The sequence below is a fragment of the Muscardinus avellanarius genome (assembly GCF_963383645.1).
Source record: "Muscardinus avellanarius genome assembly, chromosome: 4".
NCBI lineage: Eukaryota > Metazoa > Chordata > Mammalia > Rodentia > Gliridae > Muscardinus > Muscardinus avellanarius.
Window position 1 is genome coordinate 110842817 of NC_137789.1, and position 24736 is coordinate 110867552.

At 43.2% G+C, this 24736-nt stretch overlaps 1 protein-coding gene across 1 annotated transcript; it reads left to right on the top strand.

Moving 5' to 3' along the window:
- Nucleotides 1-2306: 2306 nt before the first annotated feature.
- Nucleotides 2307-23969, top strand: ZNF365 (zinc finger protein 365; the record flags this gene model as incomplete). The annotated part of the gene is given in 5 exon segments (XM_080695157.1): nt 2307-3049; nt 15744-15909; nt 15911-15925; nt 22606-22643; nt 23708-23969. Coding segments are annotated over 5 exon segments (1224 nt in total).
- Between the last annotated feature and the right edge of the window lie 767 nt (nt 23970-24736).

Here is a 24736-nt window from a genome sequence, read left to right on the forward strand (position 1 = left end):
CTGTTAACTCAGCTGTAGGATACGCATTTGGAAGGCTGACGTGGACTTTTATTAGTTTTGGGGGGCATTCTTGCCCTCTCACTTAGGATGCCGAGGTCCTTTTCCTGGACTTTCTGAGCAGGAAATTTTTTCCAAGAAGATGGTCAGCCATGCTTCAAGCTCATGCACACTTTCCGAGTCCCTAATAACTGTAAAGTCGGGGCGGGGGGGAGCTTGCCTGGGCCTGCAGAAAGCGCGAGGCTGGCACGCGCCTCCTCTTCCCTCCCCCGGGAACGATCCCAGCATCTCTCCCTGTGATGTCAGCGGAATCCTGGGCGGGAGCCCGCCCCCGGGCTGGGGGATGAGGCCGGCCTCCCGCCAGCTGGGCAGAGGAGGGCGGCACCGGGTGTCAGCCGGCCGGCGCTCCTGCCCGCCCCTGGCCGGCGCCACGCTCCGCCCTGGACGCCGCTAGTCCCGGCGCGGGGGTGCGGCGGGGGTGGGAACCGGCCCGGCTCAGCCTGATTTACGACTCTGCTGAAAACCGCTCGGCTCCCGCAGCATCAGCACCGGCGGCGGCTGCAGCAGCAGCAACAAGTCGGGTAAGTGGCGGCCGCTGGGCATCCGCGCCCATAGCTCGCCAGAGGGGGCGCGGCCAAGGGGGCCGGCGCGGCCGGGAAGGGGGTCCAGGGGCCCGCAGAGCCCGGGGAGTTGGGAGAGCCGGCGTCTGGGTCCCCTCCTGCAGGACCGCAACTCGTGTGCGCACGAATCCACTCTGGTACCCGAGGGCTGGCCAGGCCGGCGAGAGCTGGGACCCCCCCTAGGCATGGTCACTTGCCGGCCTGCCCAGCTGCAGCGGAGTAAATCGGAGCTTTCCCAACAGTCGTGTGCACAGGGGTTTCCACTGGGCCCCAAACAGCCTGCGCGCTCAGGAGTGCGTGATAACCCATTTCCCCACCCAGAGAAGCCACCCCTCTCCTTATTGCCCCTCTAGATCCCGACTTCCCCTCCCTTCACCCCTTGCCAGCATCTGTGGCCGGCCCCTGGGCCGGGGTTGGCATCCCACCCCGCAGCAAAGCAGCGGCTAAATATCGCGGCGCTGCACAGGAAGAGGTTCCCCTCTCTAGGGGCCAGAGGCTTATTAACCTGGAAGCTTTGCCTGCCTTGCTGTCTGGGGACCATTTGCACCTCTGCTTATGAAGACGTTGAGGCCCCAGTAAAGGTACTTTCACCCTAAGACTCCATCCGGGGCTCCCTCCTTGTGGGCCTGATGCTTGTTACATTTAAGTAGAAACCCCTTCCTGGAGAGAATAGATACGCACCGCTTGCAGAATTCGGCTATAACAGTCATCTGTTGCTACGGCGAACGTCATGCATTTTCTGCAAGGAAACACGAATTTCCTGCCATTAAAAGAGTTATGCTGATACCTACCTGGTTCAAACATTGGCCATCTCTAGAGGTTAAAACAGGATCAGAGACGAGACAAATCCATCCAGAACACTACATGTTATAATAAAATCTTGGCTGTGGCCTTGCTTATATGAAATCATATTTGACACATAGGGTCCCCAAGTTTCAGTAATGCTTGAGAATGAAACCATGATTATTACAATTACACGTTGATTTATGCTATCACATTGATAATTAAAGAAAACTAAAAATAAAATCTCAGGTTGAAAAATTTTTCAGCTGATGGTGTGCGTAACCATCGTGGTCACTAGAGTAACTTTTCTATATTGAGGAAAGATCACTGGGCCTGTTCTCTTAGGACCTATTTTTGACAATTCACGTGGATTTCTCTCGTTTTTATATTCATGCATGGCATGTTTTTCTATGTTGCGTACCAAATCCAGGAGGGCAAGAAACTCGAGTTTCCCTCTGAACCCGCCACTTTCTACCTGACCTTGGTCATTTCGCTTTATCTCCTTACTCCAGTTTTCTCATCTATGAAGAGGGGCTATCGCTCATTGTTTTTATTCTAGGTAGGGTTTGGCAAGGTGTTTTTTTCTTTTTTCTGTAAAGACCAAGTAATAAATATTTTTTGGCCTTGCAGGCCATAGCATCTATCTCCAGTACAGCACTCATTTCTGATATTGTTGTGCAAAAGTAGCGTAGATGATACAGAAACAAATGGATGTGGCTAGATTGGGCTGCAGGTTTCCATTTCAGCACAAGGATCAATGTAAAATGTTCCAAGCAAATGCTGCTTTAAACCAAAAACCCACTGTCCTTATGAGGAAGAGCAGCAATCATAGTAGCATTTAAAAAAAAATTTTTAACAGAAATGTAAACTACCCATTCCTCCTCTCTCCCCAGGACTTTCAGAGTAATGCAACAGAAGGCTTTTGAGGAAGGCAGATATCCTTGGCAGGAGTCTTTTGAGAATGTTGCTGTGTGCCTGCCATTCCGCTGCCCGAGGTGTGGAGACCATACCAGATTTAGAAGCCTGTCGTCCTTGAGGGCCCATCTGGAATTCAGTCACAGCTACGAAGAAAGAACCCTATTGACAAAATGCAGCCTCTTCCCATCTCTCAAAGACGCCGACCCACTCACTTCCTCAGAACTCCTGAAACAGGGCAAACTGCAGAGCCACGGTAACGTGGTGAAGCAGAAACCAAGCTATGTTAACCTGTACAGCATTTCACATGAACACTCCAAGGACCGGAAGCCATTCGAGGTGGTGGCGGAGAGGCCTGTGTCCTACGTGCAGACCTACACTGCCATGGACGTCCGTGCAGACTCACTGGATGGGCCACGGTCCAGTCCTGGACTTCCCACCTCAGACACCAAAGCTTCTTTCGAGGCACATGTCAGAGAAAAGTTCAACCGGATGGTGGAGGCTGTGGATAGGACCATCGAGAAGAGAATCGATAAACTCACCAAAGAGTTGGCCCAGAAAACTGCCGAACTGTTGGAGGTTCGGGCAGCTTTTGTGCAGCTGACTCAGAAAAAGCAGGAAGTTCAGAGACGAGAGCGGGCCCTGAACAGACAGGTGGACGTCGCGGTGGAAATGATCGCGGCGCTGAGGCAACGCCTGATGGAGTCCGAGGAGGAGCTTCTTAGGAAAGAAGAGTAAGTGGCCCCATGATGGGATGCTAACCCCGTGGCTCTACAGACCCTTCCCCAAGTTAGGAGCAAGGGTTAAGCAAGCCTTGGTCTGCACTGTGTGCAGGTGTGTGGGCTGCATTTCTCACTGATAGGGTTGAGCCAGGAGGCACAGAGCTTTGAGATTATATACTCTCTCTGTGGGGCCTGTGATCCAGCAACATTAAAGTCCGTATATATATAAATATATAAAGTTCTTGCCACCTTGCAACCCACCGATGATGCTTTTTTTCTTTTTGGTACTGGGGATTTAACTCAGGAACATTCTGTCTCCTAACTCCATCCCCCAACCCTTTTTATTTATTTGTTTTTGAAATAGGGAGGGCCTTGCTAAGTTGCTGAGGCTTTCCTCAAACCTATAGTCCTTCTGTCTCTGCCTCCCAAGTACTGGGATTAAAGGCTTGTGCCACCATATCTGACCTAGATAATGATTTTAGGGGATCTGTTCCCAGCATCAGATGGTGTGTACGTGTGGGTTGAATGGGAAGGCAGAGAGGGCATGCCCAGAGAGCCATTCCTCCTAACAGTTTCTATTATATAGTCAAGAACATGAGATACTATCACAGTCAAGTATGAAAATATTATCCAAATGCAAATCATTTTTGGCTTATTTGCTGTTCATGTTAATGAAATGTCAGTAGTCAAGAATCCATTTAACGATAACTGCGCTATGGATGTAGCTCATTGGTAGAGCACTTGCCTAGTATGTGTGAAGCCTTGGATTCAAGGCTCAGAACTGCAAAAGAATTCTAATTTATATTTGGAAGAAGGAAACATTAAGATACTCAGAGGAAACACTCCCTCATATAGTTTTACTTCTGTGGTTTGAGTTTGAGACTTTTCTTTTTGTAAAATGATGTGTGATACTAGAATAAGTCTTGACTGTCTGCCAAGCATTAACATTGGTTCCACAAGTCACAGGCAGTCACAGAAAAGTCACTGTATTTAGAGAAGCATTTCCTTATAAGTATGGACTGAACCCAAACTCAAAAAGCATACCTGACAATTCAATGTATTTCCCAAATGTAGACTGTCAGGTCTCATTTTAAATGGAGGCTTAGAATTCACAGATTCAAAGGACATAAAAATTGATAGATTAAAACATCCTGGAAGGTAGACTTCTAGAGACTGGTTTGCTTTTATATTTTCTTTGCCCTTAGCATTCTTCTATCTTGTGCCATTTCTTAATATATAATAATTAAAACTTCCTGAGAAGCCCTTTATGTTAAAGGGATTTTTACTTGCTGTAATTAAATGCTCATGTTCTACCTTGATGGATGCCTAGACATTTTTTATTCATACTAGATTTTTTGTGTGTGGTACTGGGGGGGGGGTGGGACCCAGGGGACATTCTACCCCAAAGCTATACCCCCAGCACTATTTTTTATTCTTTACTTTGAAACAGGGTCTCACTGAGTTGCAAAGGGCCTCACTAAGTAGCCGAGGCTGTCCACTAAGCGTGATCCTCCTGTCTCAGCCTCCCAAATGCTGGGATTACAAATGTGTGCCACCATGCCCAACTATACTAGATATGTTTTTGGTAAAGTTTTCCTCCTTCCTTTCTTTCTTTCTTTCTTTCTTTCTTTCTTTCTTTCTTTCTTTCTTTCTTTCTTTCTTTCTTTCTTTCTTTCTTCATCTTTTGGTATTCCTGGTGAGAAGGTTGTGTTTTGACATGTCACACCCACCAAAGAGACCTACATTGCACTGCTGGGGAAATGGCAGATGGGGTTTCTCTATTCGTAAAAAAAAAAAAAAAAAAAAGAGAGAATTAACTTTGTGGTTTTTCTGTTTGGTTTGAGAACAGTGAGAACAAAAGGCCACCGATTTAATGTTTGCATTTATTTATTTGTCCTATTTTCTTTATTAATTATACAAGTGATCATGCATGTGGGGAGCGGGGTGGTGGCTGCCTGGAGAGGGGAGGACAGGATGATGGAGAGGATGGATGGTTAGATGTGGGCCATTGTGAGAGAGCTAACTTTTGTTTGGGGTGGTGGTTCAAGAGTGCTTTCTTACTAAAAAATAACTGATTAAAGTGATCCATGCATGGACCAAAAATGATATCGTGTTATGGTTAATCCAAGGCTGTCACTTGAGCACAAAATGAAAAATACAGAGTTATAAAAATGTTTAAGAGATAGGACTGTATGTGTTAAAAAAAAATCCTCACCTCAACAGGAATACCCCACCCCATCTTCAGGAAACAGCACTGTTTAGTAAACATTTTTTTCCAGACCTTTCCTGGATGCATACAGCCATGAGTAATTTACACTCTGCATTACTATATTTTTCCAAATAGAATCATGACACATACTATCCAGCCACTTGGAGCTGTTTTTGTTTTAGCATAATACGTCTCAGGCCTCTTTTGTGTCCTAAATACAGAATCATGCCAATCCTTTGGACTTTTATGAGGTATTTCAAGGCATGGATACATCATGTTGATTTAACCAGATTGCTACAGAGGAATACATAGCTCTGTTCCATTTTCCAAATATTAAAATAATACCTCATTTAAGAGCCTTATACATCTTTGTGCATATTTTTGTGAATATACCTCAGGGTAAGTTACATGTTTTTTTTTTTATTTTCTTTTGGTGTTGGGAATTGAACCCAGGACTTCGTGTGTACTAAGCGTATACTTTACCATGGAGGTACATCCCAAGCGCTAGTTGATTTGTAGTATGTCATTTTGGGGTTAATAGAAGAACAATGATTTAAAAAATACTTAGAATAAAAATACAGTGAAATTGCTTTTACCCTTTAAACACAAAATAAACAAAGTACTTATTTTTTAAGGCTTTTCTTTCGGCCCATCCTCTCAGTGCCTGTATTCAAGCCTCCAATAATCGCTCTTTCTGTACATAAAATGGAACTGAAAGAGTCTTGTCTTTATGGAGGACACTGGAGCTCTGGGTCTGGGAGCGCCTGTCCCCAGCGCCCTCAGGTCTGCAGTGTCTGGCCTCGCCCCTCCTCCCTCCATCTGAACAGGTGCATGCGAGCTGCTCACCCGCGGACCCCCATGGACCGTTCATGCCTGCTTGATGTGACTAGATCCGCATGGTTGGGCTGTGCCTTTTCCTCCTTGCCCTCCACAAAAGTGGCCTTTTGTAAGGGCAGACGCCATTTGGCCAAGGAACAGGCCAAAAAACTATGCTGCCCTGCCAAACTCTTCCACCAGCATGCTCAAGGCCCATTTTAAGAAAAGGATGATTACTATCCCATTTGAAACTCAGTTAAACCTGGGGACCCTTTGAAACACAAGTGATAGTTTTGATTTTTTTTTTAAATGCAAAAATCTGGTATTTAGCATTCACGTAAGGCGCTCTTGCCTATGGATTTTCCCCTCAAACTATAAAAATCCTTTTCTTTCCCAAAAAACTAAACAAAAGATTCCAGGGCTGCATCTGCCCTCAGGCCATCTATAGGTCAAATCAGTTCACACTATGAAAGTTATATATGATAGATGGCTAAGCACCATAACAAAGGAGGTTGTTTGAATTGGCAATATTTTATGCTTTCATAAATGAATCTCTTTATACCTTCATAGGGAGGTGTTTTTCTATTTCTGGAGTGCAAATCCAAGGAAAAAATTTGCTCATCTTCACGAAGCTAGTGTGACTTTAAAAGTCGTGGTAAGGCAGGTGTTTACTTATTGACGAGGAGTCAGAGCTTTGGGTAGCACTGTCTGTAATCAGGTAAATCAATCCTGGCCAGCTTGCAGCAAGGTATCCCTTAACAAGAAAGGAATGAACTTAGGTGGGGGCTGAGCCAGTCTCTTGGGGTTTGGAGAAGTTGAGGGTGGTAGTAGAAGAAGCCCCACATGTATTTATCACGTGGTAAAATGCTGCAGGTGCTCAACGCAGCGCTGTGGGGAGCATATAGTTCTTGGTATTTTCCCCCAAGGTGCCAGTGTTCTACAAAAGAAGCAAAACCATACCCATGTCCATGTCCAAGCACAGGGTCACTTTAACAAGCGTATAGGCGCAAGCCATGGTATCAGGTTGATAGAACATTAGAGAGCAGACCTTCCTGCATGGGGAGGCCACAACCGAGGGAATGAAGAGGAGGGCTGGGATTTGCACTGGTGACATCGAAGGGGCAGCCGTGTGGTGTGCTTTTGATTTTAAAATTGGAAGGGACCCTCTGTCTCTGTCTCCTTCAGGACAACATGCTCACTTCACAGAGGCACAAAATAGGGCCCAAAGCAGCAGACTAGGACTTGCCCAAGGATGAAGATCTAGTGATAAGGCTGAAACGGAAACCCAGTTTCCCTGTTTCCCTGCTGTGAGCTTTTTCCATTAGTTCACTCTGTCCTAGCCAGACTTCCAAAAATGTGATATTCTGCCCAAAGCGTCAAGACTTATGTAATACCAAATGTGGCCCATTTTGGAATAGGCTTTAGGCTTGCTCCTTTGCTATTTTGAGAGGGCTGCCATGGTGACATCATTTATTTTTCTGATGTGATTAAAGCAAATACCAGCTGGCATCAAAGGTGTTGGAAGTGGAGAAAGGGTAGCATCATACGCATTGGTCATGATATTAAGCCTCAGGAACACCAGCCCAGGACTTTTACGTTCCAGCAAGGCCTTTCAGCTTGACCCTCCCGATGCCCTCGCCCAGTCGGGGTAGGGCATGTGCCACTGGCAGCTTTTGATTGCCTCATGGGGCCTCTTTGTGATTCCATCTCTAGTATCCAGCCTACTGCTTTGTGAACTACAAGAGATAGAATCAGTTTCGCTTCTCCCTTTGCATTGCTTCCTGCTCGGAGTCCTGCAGAAGACCAGCATTTCCCGAGAGCCTGCTGACTGCCAGGGTCTCCTCCAGCTCCGGCCACACGGTGGTTAACCCCAAAGCAGTTCCTGCTATAGAGAGCAGAAGGAAACATGACAGCAAACAGATCATTAGGGTGTGATGAAAGAGACCGAGAGGCGGCCTGAGCTGCAGTGCCCAGAGCTGGCTGTGGAATGCTGGCCTTTGAGAGGCCAGATCGACTTGGTAACCTGTTTTGCATGCAGAAACCCTCTTGCCATTTACTTAAGCCACTCCTAGGTTTTGATCGGCTAAAGCGGTGAGTAGACAACCTGGTGTCCACATTGCTACAAAGTTAGGAAAGAGGCCAGGAAGCATCTTGAGTCCAGTGGGGCAGAGAGGGGATCTGTTAGCTCTACCTTCTTAGTTCATTTCCATAAATGAGGTCCTCTCCTTTCATGCTGTGTTTGCTGCAGACATACAAACTAATATAGAGTAAGCCAGATGTAAGACAATTTTTTTTTTAAGGGATGCCATTTGGTAACATTTGGGAGTGCTCTCTATTTCTCTCTCCATATCTCTCTTTGTGCCCATACCCAGCCCAAAGAACTTAGAATATAGTATTGTTCTATTAAGAACGAGTGAAAAGAATTTGATCATCTCACTTGAGTTTTTTTTTTTTTTAAACATTCTTAATGGGAAGCCTACTGGTTTATTCAAAGAATCCAAAAAAGAAGGATGAAGTAAAAGGTGAAGGAGAAGACGAGCGTGGTGGCGCACGCTTGTAATCCCAGTACTTAGGAGGCAGAGACAGGAGGATCACCAGTCCGTGGCCAGCCTCAGCGACTTAGTGAGGCCCTGTGCAACTTAGTGAGACCCTGTTTCAAAATAAAGACTATAAAAAAAATAGGGCGAGGGTTGTAGCTCATAAGTAGAATGCTCCTGGGTTGAATCCTCACTACTGAAAAAACATCAAAGAAGAGAAGAGATGGGCCCTGACTCCAGCAGTGGGGCTGGTGCAGGCTGGCATGGTGGCATCCCGGGGAGCCCAGGAGCCCACCGAGGCCTTTGAGTTGGCAGCTCTGTTGCTGGTGCTTTGAGCAGCTGCCTCTTGTTTCTGGGTTTGCCTCCTGGCTGACATTCCAGGCTGTCTGAGGTGCTCTGTGATCAATAGCTAGGCTATTTTTAGGTGGAGGTATTTTTATCATTTCATATACCTCCAAAGAAGTTCATAAATCAGTAATGAAAAATGAAATTTAAATAACTTGTTAGAGCTCTGCCTTTGGGAAGAGACGCCAATGTTAAAGGACTGTTTAAGAATAGAGGAGAGGGGGACTGGGGGTGTAGCTCAGGGGTAGAGTGCTGTTCTAGCATGCACGAGGCCCTGGGTTTGATCTTCAGCACCACACACACACACAAAAGCAACTAGCAGCTTCTTACACCAGATGTGGTAGCCCACATCTGTAATCCCAGTACTTGAGAGGCTGAGACAGGGAGATCATAGGTTCAAGGACAACCTTAACAATACAGTGAGATTCTCAGCAACCTTGTTAGAACCTGTCTCAACATAATAAAAAATATAAAAATAAAAAGGGCTGAGGGTGTAGCTCAGAGGTGGGGAATGTTCCTGGGTTCAATTTAGTCCAGGAAAAAATAAAATAAAGGAGTAGCACCAAGTGTAGATTCTACCCAACTCCTGTGAGCGGTTCCCACAGGGCGCTCATTGGATTTACACTCCAGTACTTGTCTGGAACAAGGAACAATGAAACTCAAGGGTCTTTTTGTTAGTTGATATTTTCAACTAGGAATGTAGTCACACATTTTATGCATTTAGCAGAAATTTGCTGAGCCTTTGTTGTGTGCTGGACTCAGGTGTTGGGGACATCCTAATGAAGGAGGAGATAAAGTCCCTGAGCTTGCACAGATTTTATGGTCAAATGGGGTAAATGGCACAATTGGTCCTCTGCGATGTGCACTGATGTAGGGTACAAGGTTCTGTGGCAGGCATGCAGACCATCATATCTGCTCTAGAGTTTGTGTCTGGAAATGGTTTCTAGCAGGAGAGCCTGAGGTTAGAGGGTCATTGTGGAGACTACGGAGAGGCCAATGGAGAGAACTTGGCATGTGCAAAAGGAAGAATCCGGCTGAGTGCAGGAATGGAGGGAGTTCAAATAGACATTGAAATGGTTTGTAGAGAGTAGACTATATGTAACACAGCAGAGGATTGGCGCGTTGTCTCATTAACAATGCATGGGTCGGTGCCCGTGCAAGACTGTAGTGCATATTGGGTAGGTGCATTGTTCAAATGGTTTTTCTGAATTAACCTGTCTTTAACCGACCTCAGAAAGTCATTAGGGGAGTTTGATCTGAGAAAAATAAAATATTTTCTATAGTTCGGACTTTACGGTCGTCCTGTAAATGAATGGCTTCTGAGTGAATGAATATGTTTTTCCAAGTCTTTGACTGTACAAAAGGGCTGTTCTCCTCAGTGCCCTTTCTAATGTGTCAGTTTCTGAATGCCTCTGAATCCCAAAATACTGCCAGATTTCCAGGTCTGCGAGTCATTCTGCATAATAATGAACTTCAAGGTCAGTTTCTTACATTATACTGGTATTTTTTTTTCCTTTACAGTCAAATATTACTCTAAATAAGCATACTTCCCATAAAACCTTAGATTTATTTACATTTAACCTTTCTTTTTTAAATAATAAGAAATTAAAAATAAGGCCAAAGATGTCTGAGAACCGGCAAACATTAATTTCCCCAAAGCTGTAGCGCACCCTAATCAAATTTCACTCAGCTTTGCCCTATAGCCTCACTTGGCCTTCCAGTTTCACACTGTATTCTAAGTAAGGGGGTTGAGAAGCTGAAATAAAACCACACGAGTCTTTCACTGCTTTTTCTGATAAATCATATGATCTATTTCTTAGTCACATTTGACTCACTTTGGTAATTCTGTATTTTGATATTTGCTGTGTTCAGTGCCTGCCTCTCCCGTAACATGAACCTATTTCGTGTTAATACAAATACCATATTTTTGAAAAAAAATAACTATTTCCCCAGAACTAGCTTAGTAAAAAGAGTGGCATTGTTTCAAAAGTTTTACAAATATGTTTAATGTTTGACTTCATAAGAAGGCAGCTGGACATTAGTAATTATAAATTCAGACTTACAAATCTATTGGTTGATTAAATTGGTGAAGAAAATCTAGGCTTTCTCAGATATAAAGTAGGAAAACGGAGGGGCATTTTAATACACTTTTCAGATAGTAGTAGTTGATCCATTTAATACTGTGCCAAAATACAAAAATTGGGAGTTTCTTGAATATTGGTTGTAATATAGGATTTGAAACCATATTAGTGAACAATTTCTCCTCTTACATTGAAGTCTTTTGATCTGTCTTGCACTTTGAATGAGTGTTTTACTGTTTGGAGTATAATTATTAAGGGGGTTATAAATGCCAAATACTTAAACTTCTTTCTTTTCCATTCAGAAAATTCCCAAGATTCCTTGGGGAAATAGAGAGGTAGTTCTGAGAAATATGGAGGTGGTTCATCTGGCTGAGCAGGATGTGAATGAAGGATCTGAGACGGACATACCTGCTATTCCACAGTGAGATACTGGCTTCACTAAGATACCGTGCACAAGCTCAGCCTGATGGACTTTGTCGGCCTCTGTCACGTGTATTTAACTTCTTTTAAGACAGAATCACACTAAACTAACAGCCTTGTTTTTTTGTTTTTGTTTGTTTTTTGTTTCTTGTGGTACTGGGGATTGAATGCAGGGGCATTCTACCTCCAAGCTGTATCTCTAGCCCCATTTTTTATTCTTTATTTTGAAACAGGGTCCCACTAAGTTGCAGAGGGCCTCACTCAGTAGTTGAGGCTAGCTGTGAACCTGTGATACTCCTGTCTCAGCCTCCCAAGTATGTACCACCATGCCCGGCTTTCAGTCTTGTTTTAATGGCCTTTTGTTTGTTTGTTTCTTTTTCTAGTTGATGTCATACATTTCAAACTAAAGTTGGGTTAGCATCAGTGCCAGGTTGGTTAAAAAATACAAAGGTTATTAACTTCTCAGCTTCAAGGCATAAGATAATTGGATGAGGGAGGTTAGACAAAGATCCTTCTTTTCTACAACATGGAACAACAGTCCACCACTGGCTAGGAGCTTTCATACTGATTTTTAAGTTTTATTTGCAACCAGCAACAAAACCCTATGTGATGTCAAAAGACAGCCACCATCATAAGCAGCATTTCATTCGTATTTGTCCTCTGGATTTTACAGTGTTAATCCTGTGAGATAAAGCTGTCAGATATTACCCTTTTTTCATAGGCAGCCCAAGACCAAGAATAACACTTATGCACAGAGAAAAAAGACTGGAAAAAATTCAGGATGTTGGTAATAGTAACCTCTGCGTGGTGGAATTATGGGGGTGATTTTTGGTTCCCACTTTGTCCTTTGTAAATATTAATTACAAAAATATTTATTGTCTATGGGTTCAGCATTGTGTTGAATGTGGGGCTTAAAACAGAGAACAAAGCTCCTGCCCAGTTGGATGGTCCAACAGATCAGTTTTCAAATATCTCATTATAAATGTGAAATATCTCTGTAATGAGACAAATATAGTAATTATTATAAATCAGAGTAAATTGAAACAAAAATTGGCTAGCTTTTTGTTTTAGTTTTTTTATTATTTTCCCTGTAAGTACATTTGGATATTGTTTCATGATTCAGTTATCCTAAATATCACCCAGAAAATCTCTTTAATGGGCTTCACTCTAAATGAACTAAAGCTTTTAATGTTGGAAAAGGACATGCAACAGCCATTTTTCTGGGCTGTGCTTCCAGTAGCTTTTGAGTTGTGACATTACTTCATCTGTAGGATCGAAACCATAACCAAGCATTAATAAGAGAGCTGGGTATAGACCTGGACAGACCCTCTACTCTTTTGCTGCTCGTTAAGGTTTGTGGTTCACCTAGAAGGCAAATGACAGTAGAATTTAAAAACTGGCTTGTGCCCAGGATCTTAAAAAAATGCATGTTCTCAGTTGAAGGCTCATGTGGCATTTTCTGGAAATAAAATTGAAATATGATGATGAAAGAAAGCTCTTTCAAAAAGACAATGTTTTTCTTAACTATTGAAAGATGATGAAATTATTATGAGATTAGGGTTTTCGTTTGCTCCTGGATAGGAAGCTGCCAAAAAGGGGGCTGGCATCACTAGTATTTCTTTGAATTGCTGTTAGAGCCAGTCTGTTCTCTGCTTTTATAAGTATACAACTTCCAAGGTTTTGCAGACCTGTGTGACTACTGTATAGTTGATGTCAATAAAGTTCCAATCTGGTCAAGTATGATGTAATATATCTGTGAAAGAAGAATCATGACCCATGGTAAAGCGGCACCCTGGCTAATAATGCAGAGCAAAGGAGCTGCAAGCAGCCACCTGCTATGTTGTGAAGATCATGGACAAAACTGACTTCCCAAGCCAGACTCCCCTGAACTTCTGTTCTCAAGAAATGATGGGGCCTGGTTGGAAATAATGTCAAGTGGAAGTTGAGAAGGTGCAATATAGGCAACACACTTAATTGTCTAGAACAACTGGATACGGTTAGAAATCCAAGAATTAAAGTTTACTAACCCACATCAAAAGAGGCTGATGGGAGAGCAATCGGTCTTTAGAGTCCTGACTATGTAAGTTGAATGTGGTCAGAAAAAGGAGAGGTCGCTCTTTCAAGGTTGAGAGATTTTGAACATACATGAAGGAAATAGTATATCTAATGGGTAGTAAAACTATGGAATTCATTAGCCTTAGGACAGATGCCAGAATGGCTAAGAATAGTCATGATTTCTTAGTAAGTCAAAGTAATAAGGTGAAGAGATCCATAATAATAAACATCTTTTGGTAGTACTGATTACTTGGTGTTGGCCTGAAAAAAAAGTTATAGAGGAGGGGAATTGAGAAGGGAAGAATAAGGTAAGGAAAATGAGAACTTCTGGTGCATGTGTGCGTGTGCGTGTGCGTGTGCGTGTGTGTGCACTCACATGCACGCACATGTCCATTAAAAGATGTTCATAGCCAGGCATGGTGATGCATGCCTATAATCTTGAGTACTTGGGAGGCTGAAACAGGAAGATCCCGAGTTTGAAGCTATCCTCGGCAACTTAGTAAGACCCTATTTCAAAATAAAAATTAAGAACAAAAAAAGACAAATAGCAAAACCAACCAAATAAACAAAAAAAGGGCTAGGAATATAGCTTGGCAGTATAGTGCCCCTGGCTTCAATTCTCAGTACCAAAGAAGAAAAAAAAGTATGGCTACAAAAACATTAATGATGGTGGTCTCAAAATAATGGAGGCTTAGCTATTTTCTTATTGATATTGTTAATGTATTATATGTACATTTTTGTGGTACTAGACACCGAATCCAGGGGCATTCTACCTCTGAGTTATGTTCCTAGTCCTATTTTATTATTTATTTATTTATTTATTTATTTATTTATTTATTTATTTATTTTGGTGGTACTGGGGTTCCTGGAAGCCCTTCTACCTCCGGGATACACTCGCACGGGCTACACTCCCAAGCACGGGGATTACAATCGTGCGCCACCATGCCCGGCCTATTTTATTTTAATTTAAAACAAGGTCTTACTAAGGTGCAGAGGGCTTCACTAATTTGCTGAAGCTGACCACAAACCTGTGATCCTCATGTCTCAGACTGCCAAGTACCAGGATTACAAGCATGTGTCTCCACACCTAGCTTATGTGAACTTCTTATAAAAAGCATATATGTTTGCCGTGTGTGGTGGCGCACGCTTGTAATCCCCACGCTTGGGAGACGGAGACAGGAGGATCGCGCAGGTTCAGAGCCAGCCGTGCTGGCTTAAGAGGCCCTGTTTCCAAATAAAAATATAAATTAGGTCTGGGAGTGTAGCCCCAAGGTAGAAGGGTTTCCAGGAACCCCAGTACCACCAAAAAGAAAAAGTAAATAAAATAAGTGGAAAATATAAAATGATAATAAATATTATTAGAGTTGTTCTGGTCTTGTGAGTCTATAAGGAATTATATAGATGAAAGAACACTGTATGAGTATTTTGCTCAGCTGTTTAGGGACGGCCCCCTGCCCATGGCTTCTCCTATGTCAGTACCAAGCTAGCTTGCCTAGTATACCTTGGGTTGGTCCCAAGGTGCCTGGGCTGGTTTGTTCTTAACTCAGAAATACCCTGTAGGACAGAGCGACTCACGATGTGCACTGATTAGGCTCTCTGTGGAACCTTTTGCATCTGTCCATACCTGCCCTTTCTGTAGTCTTTTCTCCCTAATAACCAGAATTTTAAAATCAATGTCCAAACTTGTCTCTAAAGCACCCACTGGGCTCCCAACTATTTTTAATACAGTCTAGAACACTCAGCCCGCTCCTCCCTCAGACCACCTGTCCAAACCCCAGCTTCATCTGCACATCCCCGGGTTGCCTGGTCCCCTCTTCCCAGGTGTCTCACGCTCATTCCTCAGGACTTCCTTCAGGACTCTGTGCAAATGTTTTCCCATCCACTTTGCTTTCTAAAAATATTACCCACGCCCTCCTTTCCTCTGTCACTTTGTCCCTTTTGCAGGGATTCACTTTTCTCGGCCCTTACCACTACCTGACTATATATATATATATATATATATATATATATATATATATATATATATATATTAGAGTAACTATCCCTCTCCCAAAATGTCATGTCTCCATGTCATCACCAAGATGTAATCTTACCTCTTCATCATGGCCATAGCCTCACTGTCTGGGATGATAACCAGCATGTGATTGTATCCATCAATATGTATTGCATGAATTAATTCCTGACTCAAAACTCCACTTTGTGTTCTGATATTTTTTTTTTTTTTTTTTTTTTTTGCCTTGCAGAGAAGTTGTTACATTCAACCATTTCCTGGAAGCAGCAGCTGAGAAGGAAGTTCAAGGGAAAGCTCGGCTCCAGGACTTCATTGAGAATCTGTTGCAACGGGTAGAACTGGCAGAAAAGCAGCTAGAGTACTATCAAAGCCAGCAGGCCTCTGGCCGGAGCCGGGGCATCAGTGAAGCACGTGGTGAGTGCCCGGCAACCAAGAACGGTGAAGGAGAGAGGAAGAGAAGGCTGGGTCGGGGGCAGGCAGGGGCTCTCTAGGCATCATCTGAAAGTACAGCCTGGCTGTGCCTTGTTGTGAAATGATTTTGAGGTGCCTGGAAATACGCTAGTTCCCTGGTTTGCACCTACTAGTGCTTCAGCTTCTCCCCACTGCGCTAAATTGGCAGCAGTTGTTTGATATTTACAAAATGATGGCATTCAGTGAAATCATTCATTCCAATCTTGGTGATCAGGTAGATCAGAAGTTGTTATTCTCTTTTAGAGCTCTTCAAGAGAATCTTCTGCTAGCTTTGGTCCTTCTCAGTAAAGCAAGATCCAACCACATATATTTGTTTTCCTTAATAGGGAGGAAAATGCTGCTTTACAGTGTCAGTGGGGTAAACATTCCTTAAGTAGAATTTCAAAAAGACAGGTGATAGTTTTATAATAGATTTCTTCATACTATTTTCCAGAGAGTGTTAAGGGCTTAAGGAACTCCTGGAATTTAAATGAAAACCCTGAATATGCCTGGGCGTGGTGGCGCACGCTTGTAATCCCTGTGCTTGGGAGACGGAGACAGGAGGATGGCGCAGGTTCGAAGCCAGCCGCGCTGGCTTAAGAGACCCTGTTTCCAAATAAAAATATAAAAATAGGTCTGGGAGTGTAGCCCGGAGGTAGAAGGGCTTCCAGGAACCCCAGTACCACACACAAGAAAACAAAAACCCTGAATATGGATAAAGAACCTTAGTGGCTTTATGGAGACCCTTGGTCTTTCTGGAGGATGGGGAGACACAAGTAACCGTGCCAGGTGAAGACGGTGGTGGTCATATGGCCCCGCCGTACAGTTTCCTTGGTGTGGTATAGACAATAAAGCCAAAGAAAGGATTTTTGATACCCAAAAATGGTCTCTTAACAACATTTTCATTATTTGTTTAGCTTTATTTATGCTTATCTTCTTCCCAGATTGAACAATGACCTTTCTTACTGTACTATAAGGAAGTGTACTGCAACATAAGGAAAAGAAAAATAGAAAACAGTTATGCTAACCAAAAGATTAGCATTATTGGTTGATTAAGAAGTTCTAAACTGAAATCCAGATTAAAAGCAAATATGATTATACAGTTTTTTTGTGTGTGTGGTACTGGGGTTGCTGGAAGCCCTTCTACCTCCGGGCCACACTCCCAGACCTATTTTTACATTTTTTTAATTTGGAAACAGGGTCTCCTAAGCCAGCGCAGGGCTGGCTTTGAACCTGTGCGATCCTCCTGTCTCTGCCTCCCAAGCGCAGGGATTACAAGCGTGCGCCACCACGCCCGGCTGATTATACAATTTAAAACTACTTATCCCGAAGAAGGAATGAAAGACAAGTGAATAAAGAGACAAGACAAAGGAAGGAGACAGACAACCAGAAGAAAGGGAGAGAGGAAGAAAGCAAACAAATGAAGAAAAAATATATGGAGCTTACATTAAAAATATATACTCAGTGTGCATGTGTGTCTACACAAGTCTTTTATCCCATTAAGATATATGACTACAATGCACCAATCAAAAAATTTAAAAAAGAAAATATATATATACTCAGCTTTAGAATAATACAGCAAGGTAAACCCCAGAACTTTCCAGAACAATAGTAAACTGTAAGGAGGTAAATTGTTACATCTGTGAAGTTTCAGCACTGTAGTCAAAGCAGGCACTGATGTATGACATATTTATTATTTTCTGGGTGGATGTCTGTGGGCTTCTCCATGTAGCACTCTTCAGAAGGAACCATCACCTCCCAACTACTCCCTCTCTCTCCTCCTTGGGAAACTGTGACACTCTAGTCTTGACTAGCTGTAGTGGAAGGATACTGAGCCCTGTCCTGCCTCCTTCTTCCATCTTTCTTTCTCTCAAGAGAGGGTTCTGACGTGAGGCCATGGAGCCCAGATATAAGCGAAAAGACCTGGCTTTCAGAACATCCATAACCTGCTTCTGACTGGGCAAGGCAGTCTGTCTTCCTGGATCTATAATTTTTCTATAAAATGAAGGTGTTGCATTTAATGCACTTTAAGTCTTTTGGCCTCTGTGTTAGTCAGCTTTCCATCACTGGAAAGGTGTATATGGCTCATGGTTTCAGAGGTTCAGTCCACCATCCTCGGCTTCAAGACAGAAACATCGTGGCAGCATGGAGGAAAGCTGTTGGCTCATGGCAGCCAAGAAGCAGAAAGGGAGACAGACAGAGAGAGAAAGGGGTCAAGGACAATATCAACCTTCCCAGGGAACTCTCCTAGTGACTCACTGCCTCTAGTCATAGTGCACCTGGCTACAGTTGCTGCCCAGTAAGTCTATTAACCCATCAAATGGATTCCACCTTTGCCGGGCGTGGTGGCGCACACTTGTAATCCCAGCATTTGGGAGGCTGAGACTGGAGGATCACGGTTCGCGGACAGCCTCAGGTACTTAGTGAGACCCAGTCTCAAAATAAAGAATAAAATAGGGTAGGAGTTGTAGCTCGGAGGTCAAATGCCCCTGGGTGGTTCCACCCCCAGACCCACAAAAAAAAAAAAAAAAAAAAAAATCCACCTTTGAGGTTACAGCCCTTGTGATCCATTGTCTAAAGTCCCACCTTGAACTTTGCTGCACTAGGCACCATACTTGCAATGGAGGAGCTTTTTTTAGGGGGGAGGAGGGATGTTTTAGATCCAAATGATAATAGCCTCTCTATTCCTCTCTCTCTCTCTCTCTCTCTCTCTCTCTCTCTCTCTCTCTCTCTCTCTCTGTGTATGTGTGTGTGTTACTAGGTATTGGGCCCAGGGCATTCTACCTCTGAACTACACACCCTCAGCCCTTTTCATTGTTTTGAAATAGAATCACTAGGTTACTGAGAGTTTGGCTACATTACTGAATCTGTCCTCAAATTTGTGATCCTTCACTGATATTACGGGTGAGCCCACCATGCCAGGCTGATAACATACTTTTATTTATTTATTTATTTATTTATTTATTTAATTTTTTTTTTTTTGTGTGTGTGGCATTGGAGATTGAACCCAGGGACATTCTACCTTTGAGCTATACTTCCAGCTCTATTTTTTCTTCTTTATTTTGAGACAGAGTCTCACTAAGTTGTGAAGGGCCTCACTAAATAGCAGAGGCTGGCTGAGAACGAGCCTCCTGTCTCAGCCTCCGAACTGATAATAACCTTTTAAATGATCTGATTATCACTTGACTTTAATGGTTAGGAATTATAAAACTGATGTGTGGCATTAATATTTTCAGTGTTTAGGCTAATAATTCACCCAACACTAAGAAATGTATGATCCTCCTGTATTAAACCAAGAGGAATCTTAGAGGAGGCAATGGAAAGCAAGGAGGAAGCATGGGAGCCATTTGTTTTCTCTTTCTTTGTATTTCTTTGCTCTCTTCCTCTGGCCCAGTTTATTTTCACAGCTAGAAAATCGAATACTTTTAAGGGACATAGCCGCCATTATTTCTCTTAGCATTATATCATGTAACCAAAAGTTGAGTGGCATCTTCTAGCCAGATAACGTATGCACAACAATCTGTGTGAGTACACATCACATACCATGCTTGAATGTACATAAATACATTCAAATATGGTGGGAAGTTTAAAAGTACTTATGTTTGTATCTTCTAACAAGCTTGGCTTGTTCTGCCCAAGGAAGAGTTGACTGATCTAAAGAAAATGAAGAGCAGTTAAAATGTAATAAAAACTTTAGAAATAGGAGCTGGGCATGAGCAGGAGCAATCAGGCTGAGATGAGGGAAACTGGCTGTTGGAGAGAAGATACATCACTCTGAGAGGACCAAGAACGAGCTGTGTGATTTCTGACTAGGATTGGGCAAGGGTAGTTCCCATGTATAATCCTCTAAGCTCTGCTTTGAACCATAACATGCCACATTATGAGATAGACTACAGACCCTGTGGCCATTTCTCCTTTTTTGCTTAGTATATTTCATTGTAAAGATATACACCCACCTATAGAATGAGGAGCCCTGTCTCTGAAGTGATCAGAGTTTTAAGGCAGGCCTCCTGGGTCATCTGTGATATAGATATAAAGAATAACAGGGAAAGCTTGGAGGCCCATACTTGGTAACTCATTTCGCCCAGTCAAGGTAAAGAGCACCAAGAAACCCATACTGTTAGAGCCTCAGCTTCTACCCACCCAGACAGCTCCTTGCCACAGTGACACCGGGGTGAGCAGATGTTCTGCCCGACGCCCCCTTCTCCAGAACAGTCAGGAACACCATCGCCAGCTCAGCTCCTGCTCCTTCTTCTGTCCACCTTAGTTCCCTCTCTCTCTCCTCTCCCTTCTTTTTCTCAGCAAAATTCCTAGATTGATAAGTGAGCTACTTCTTTCTAAGGTGACTTCTAGCATTAAAATTCTTCAATGCTTCTGTTCTATATAAAAAAATTACCTTCTCTTCAAATTCAGTACCTTTTCTGAAATAATGTGTTGGCATCTGTATCTTTCCCTGAATCCTCAGGAGCATTTGTGTACTTTTTCACCTGGCTGATTTCTAAAAATATAGTATGCTTACTCAGATATTTTATCTTTATGTTCTGAAAAATGCTGTCGAATTAGACACAAAGTGACCTAATATGCCATCTGCCAAAATCACTCACAGAACTGTTCCAGTGGAAGGTCATGAAACAGCTTGGATAATCTCATTTTAAATGTTACATTTATTTCCTGCAGGCCACTAAATTAGGACTAGCAGTAATTTATTTAACACATATTTATTGGGGGCATAACACTTACTGGGCGCTGGGGGGAACCACTGTGAAAGGCTCCTACTCTAAGTGAAGAGAGAGACCCAGGAGTAAACTAGTAAATAAATGAAGACGATCTCACACCATGAAGACTCCTCTAAGGACCAGAAGTAAGAAGACGTGTTGCGGGGTTCAGAGTGCGGGAACTAGAGACTGAGCAGTCAGGAAAGCCCTTCTGAGGAGGCAGCATTTGCACCGTGGCCTGGGTAAGGAGCAGGACGTAGCTCTGAGGAAAGTGAGAAGCTGGCCATTCTAGGCACTGAGGAGGCAGCCCAGATGCCCGGGAGGGAAAGGTCTTGGCCTGGCTGAGTGATAGAGATGGAGTGAGAAAGTTGGAAAGGACCCATTATAACGGGCCTTGCACATCGCATACGGAGTTTGGATCTGTTCTGCAGTGCAGAGGGAAGCCACTGGGAGTCTTCAGCAGGAGGCAGTCTATGTCATAGCAAATCATTCTGACTGCTCTGTGGGATATGGAGGGGAGGGATACAAGAATTAGAGACTGGGTAGAAGACTATAATGACAGCAGGTGAGGGGGCTGGCAGCCAGGAGACAGTGGGAGAAGTAGAGAGAAATGGATGTAGGATGTGTGTTGGGGGCAGGACTGAAAAGACCAGTTGCCTTTCTGAGGGACTGGATTTAGCAAATGAGGAAAAGGGAATCGGGAAGAAATCCAAGGTTTTGGTCTAAACAAGTGGGTGTACAGTGCTACTGTTTACACAGAGGGGAAGTTGTATAAGAGCTAGGTGTCTGGTTGCCCCAAACCCATAGCAACCTAAATCAGCATGCTTACATTTTAGAGGTATAGGCCCTCCCTGTCCGTGCAGTAACATCTGTAGATTCAACCAGCTGCAGATTTAAAATATCTGAGGGAAAAAATTGCATTTGTATTGAACACACATGGGTTTTTTTCTTGTTGTTATTCTCTAAACAGTGCAACAGTTATTTACATAACATTTATGTGCTATTGGGTAATATAAGTAATCTAAAGATGATTTTAAGTATCACAAAGAATATGCATAGGTCAGAAGCAAATACTAGCTTTTTATATAAGGGACTTGAGCATCCATGAATTTTAGTATCATCATCTTGGACCTAGTCCTTAGCAGACACTGAGTGTGCCTTGGCCACAGCAGCCCAAATGTCAAGGTGGCCCTTTCTCCACATTTTCTTTGTTCTCTTCTGTCAGTTGGCGGATGGGGCATCACTTTGTCTAGTCAGAGCTACATGAGGGAGGACAGCAACATGAAGGCTGCAGATACACATGTTTGTCTATAAACTGGATGGAGACATCTGGGTCACAAAATATTCATTATCAATTTATTCTGTAAATGAAGAGGTTCTGAGCCCAGCTACAAAAGTAACATTTTATTGCATGTATTATCAGGAGTGAAAAATAATCTCAATAACAGATGATGGCCTCAGAGTCATTTGCAGGGTTGATCATCATATGCTCTGGTGGTAGAAATGATATATTTTAGGCAATAAACATTTTATGCCAATTTCCTCTTAGTTGAGACTTTGTGATCAGCCACAGCTTTAGTAAATTAGCTGCCAATCCAGCCTGATTACCCCAAAAATAATGGCACATCATTCTAGTTTTAACAAACATGCTTCTTCAGACATTGATCTATAGGGAAACACATGGACTTTCTAAAATTTTTGGAGATCTGCTGATATAGGCTTCTTGGAAATCTCCATAGCTGCCCAGAGGCTGCCTGAGTAAGCAGAGGCCCAAGCATTACTGTTCAGTGACAGGAGTGATAGTGCAACAGGTAGCAGTTATCTACTTCTCAGATATGAATGCAATTCCTTAAAAATACAAGAAAGATTTTCCAGCTCAAATCCAGCCTTCAAGTTAAGTAATGATTTTTCTTATTTTTTTTCTTTCAGCTTACAGATATCTCCTCAAATAGGAAACCCAAATGCCTGTATGTATAGCTTTTTCTACTTGGGCCATTTGATAATGTTTGTATTATGTTTTTCTGTTGCATTTTATATGATATTTCTGGTATAAGTGGATTTGAGAGGCTCAGGTGGAAATTAACCTGCTTGTAAACCTGACTATAAAATATTGATGTGCCTTTCAGATATGCTAAAGTCTATTGGTATGTGGACCTATGGTAGTGCTAGAGTAGTATTTTATAATATTATCTAGCTCAGCTTTCTCTTTAATAATAGCTCTGTAAAGGTACTATTAATGTAGTATACATTATTTATGTAAATTATATGCTTTATAATATCTACATGATGGATTTTTTTGTGTGTGTGGTACTGGGCTTCCTGGAATCCCTTCTACCTCTGGGCTATACTCCCAGACCTTTTTTTTTTTTTTTTTGAAAACAGGATCTTTTAAGCCAGCATGGCTGGCTTCGAACTTGCGCGATCCTCCTGTCTCCGCCTCCCAAGTGTGGGGATTACAAGCGTGTGCCACTACGTCTGGCTATGTATAGTACTGGAGATTGAACCCAGGAGCTTTCTACCTTTGAGTTATACCTCAGCCCTTTTTTATATTTTACTTTGAAACAAGGTCTCTCTAAGTTGCAGAGAGCTTCACTAAGTAGCTGAGGCTGGCCGCAAACCCATGATCCTCCTGTCTCAGCCTCCAAAGTATGGAATTACAAGCATGCACCACCATGCCCAGCTTCACAGTGAATTTTTATGAATCTCGTAGACACTTAAAGAGTTGAGAGATCTGGTTCTAGACCCATCTTCTCAAGAGACCAACGGTGTGTGTTAGTCTGGGTAGTCATTTAAATTTTCTGTGCCTCACTGTTAATAGGGCTAGTAATGTCTTCCTGGAAATCCGGTATTATATGGTTCGATTACTTCTTGAGGGGGGAGTCCCAGAAATTTTTTGATCTGTCTCAGTGGGAGCACTGTCACATTGTGGCATGAAGGAGTGGCTGTGTCACAAGTAGTTCTGATGCTTATAAGACTGAAAAAGATCTTCCATTCTGCTCATTTCCCTCCACTCTCACCCAACCATCTGTAGAAGCCGAGGATACCCGCACTCTGTGTGTAGCCACCCTGACCTCAAGATTCATTTCCATCCCAAGGGAAGGAACTACCTGAAGAAAGCCAGGGACGAGAGAGCCGGCATGCAGCCCGCCAAGTCCGTGCACGAGCAGGCCGAGTCTTCAAGAGAACTCTGCAGACTTCCCAAGAAAGGGGAGCTCCTGGGGCTCAGCCGGAAAGGCAACATCAGGCCCAAAATGGCGAAAAAAAAGCCAACAGCAATTGTGAACATCATCTAAGAGGGCGGGCAGCTCATGACCGTTCTTACCGAGCTGCAGGGAATGTTGTTCCAGGGGCCGATGATATTGTCCTTTTGAACACATTCCATAGAAAGACATATTGAACATGTGAGGAACATCACACAGACAAGCACCTCAGTTAATCAGAATGTAACTAAGGGGACCCTCAGGAACCAGAAATTTTATTTTAATCTTTTTCTTTTTAAAGCAAGAGGCATATTACAGAAAGAATAACATCAATTGGAGTAATCTCATGATAAAGTTTTAGTAAAACAAAGCTCCAGCTTTTGAAAGAATTGGCCAATCTCTAGCAGTCTGGGCACCTGGACTCCTGGGCGGTGTCACTGAAGCCCAGGCCCAGGGCCACACGATATCAGGCACTGGGCGAGATTTCTTCCCTGCCCACTGCTCTCTACACCTTGAGGCAAGAAATGTGTGTATAAAACTTGGTTAACAGCAGTGAAGAAAAATATTTTTGTTTGTATCTGACATTCCCCTGAGTTAATCTGAAAGCCTCCATAAGAAGAATTCCTGTCCCCCGAGTATTCTGGTTAATCAAAACTTCAGTCTTTGGGTTGCTTAAGGGACTCGTTCAGTCAGACTTCAGTTTTCTTTTTGACGGGTTGCTTTCCAGTTTGTTCGATTCGGGTTTTGTGTCCTTAGATGCATGTTTATTCAGATTTGCGGACCACCTGTGCCATCTTTGGCTGAATATTCCGCAGCCTCAGACCATGCTGCTGGGCCTGTCCTCTCTCCTCCCAGTTGCT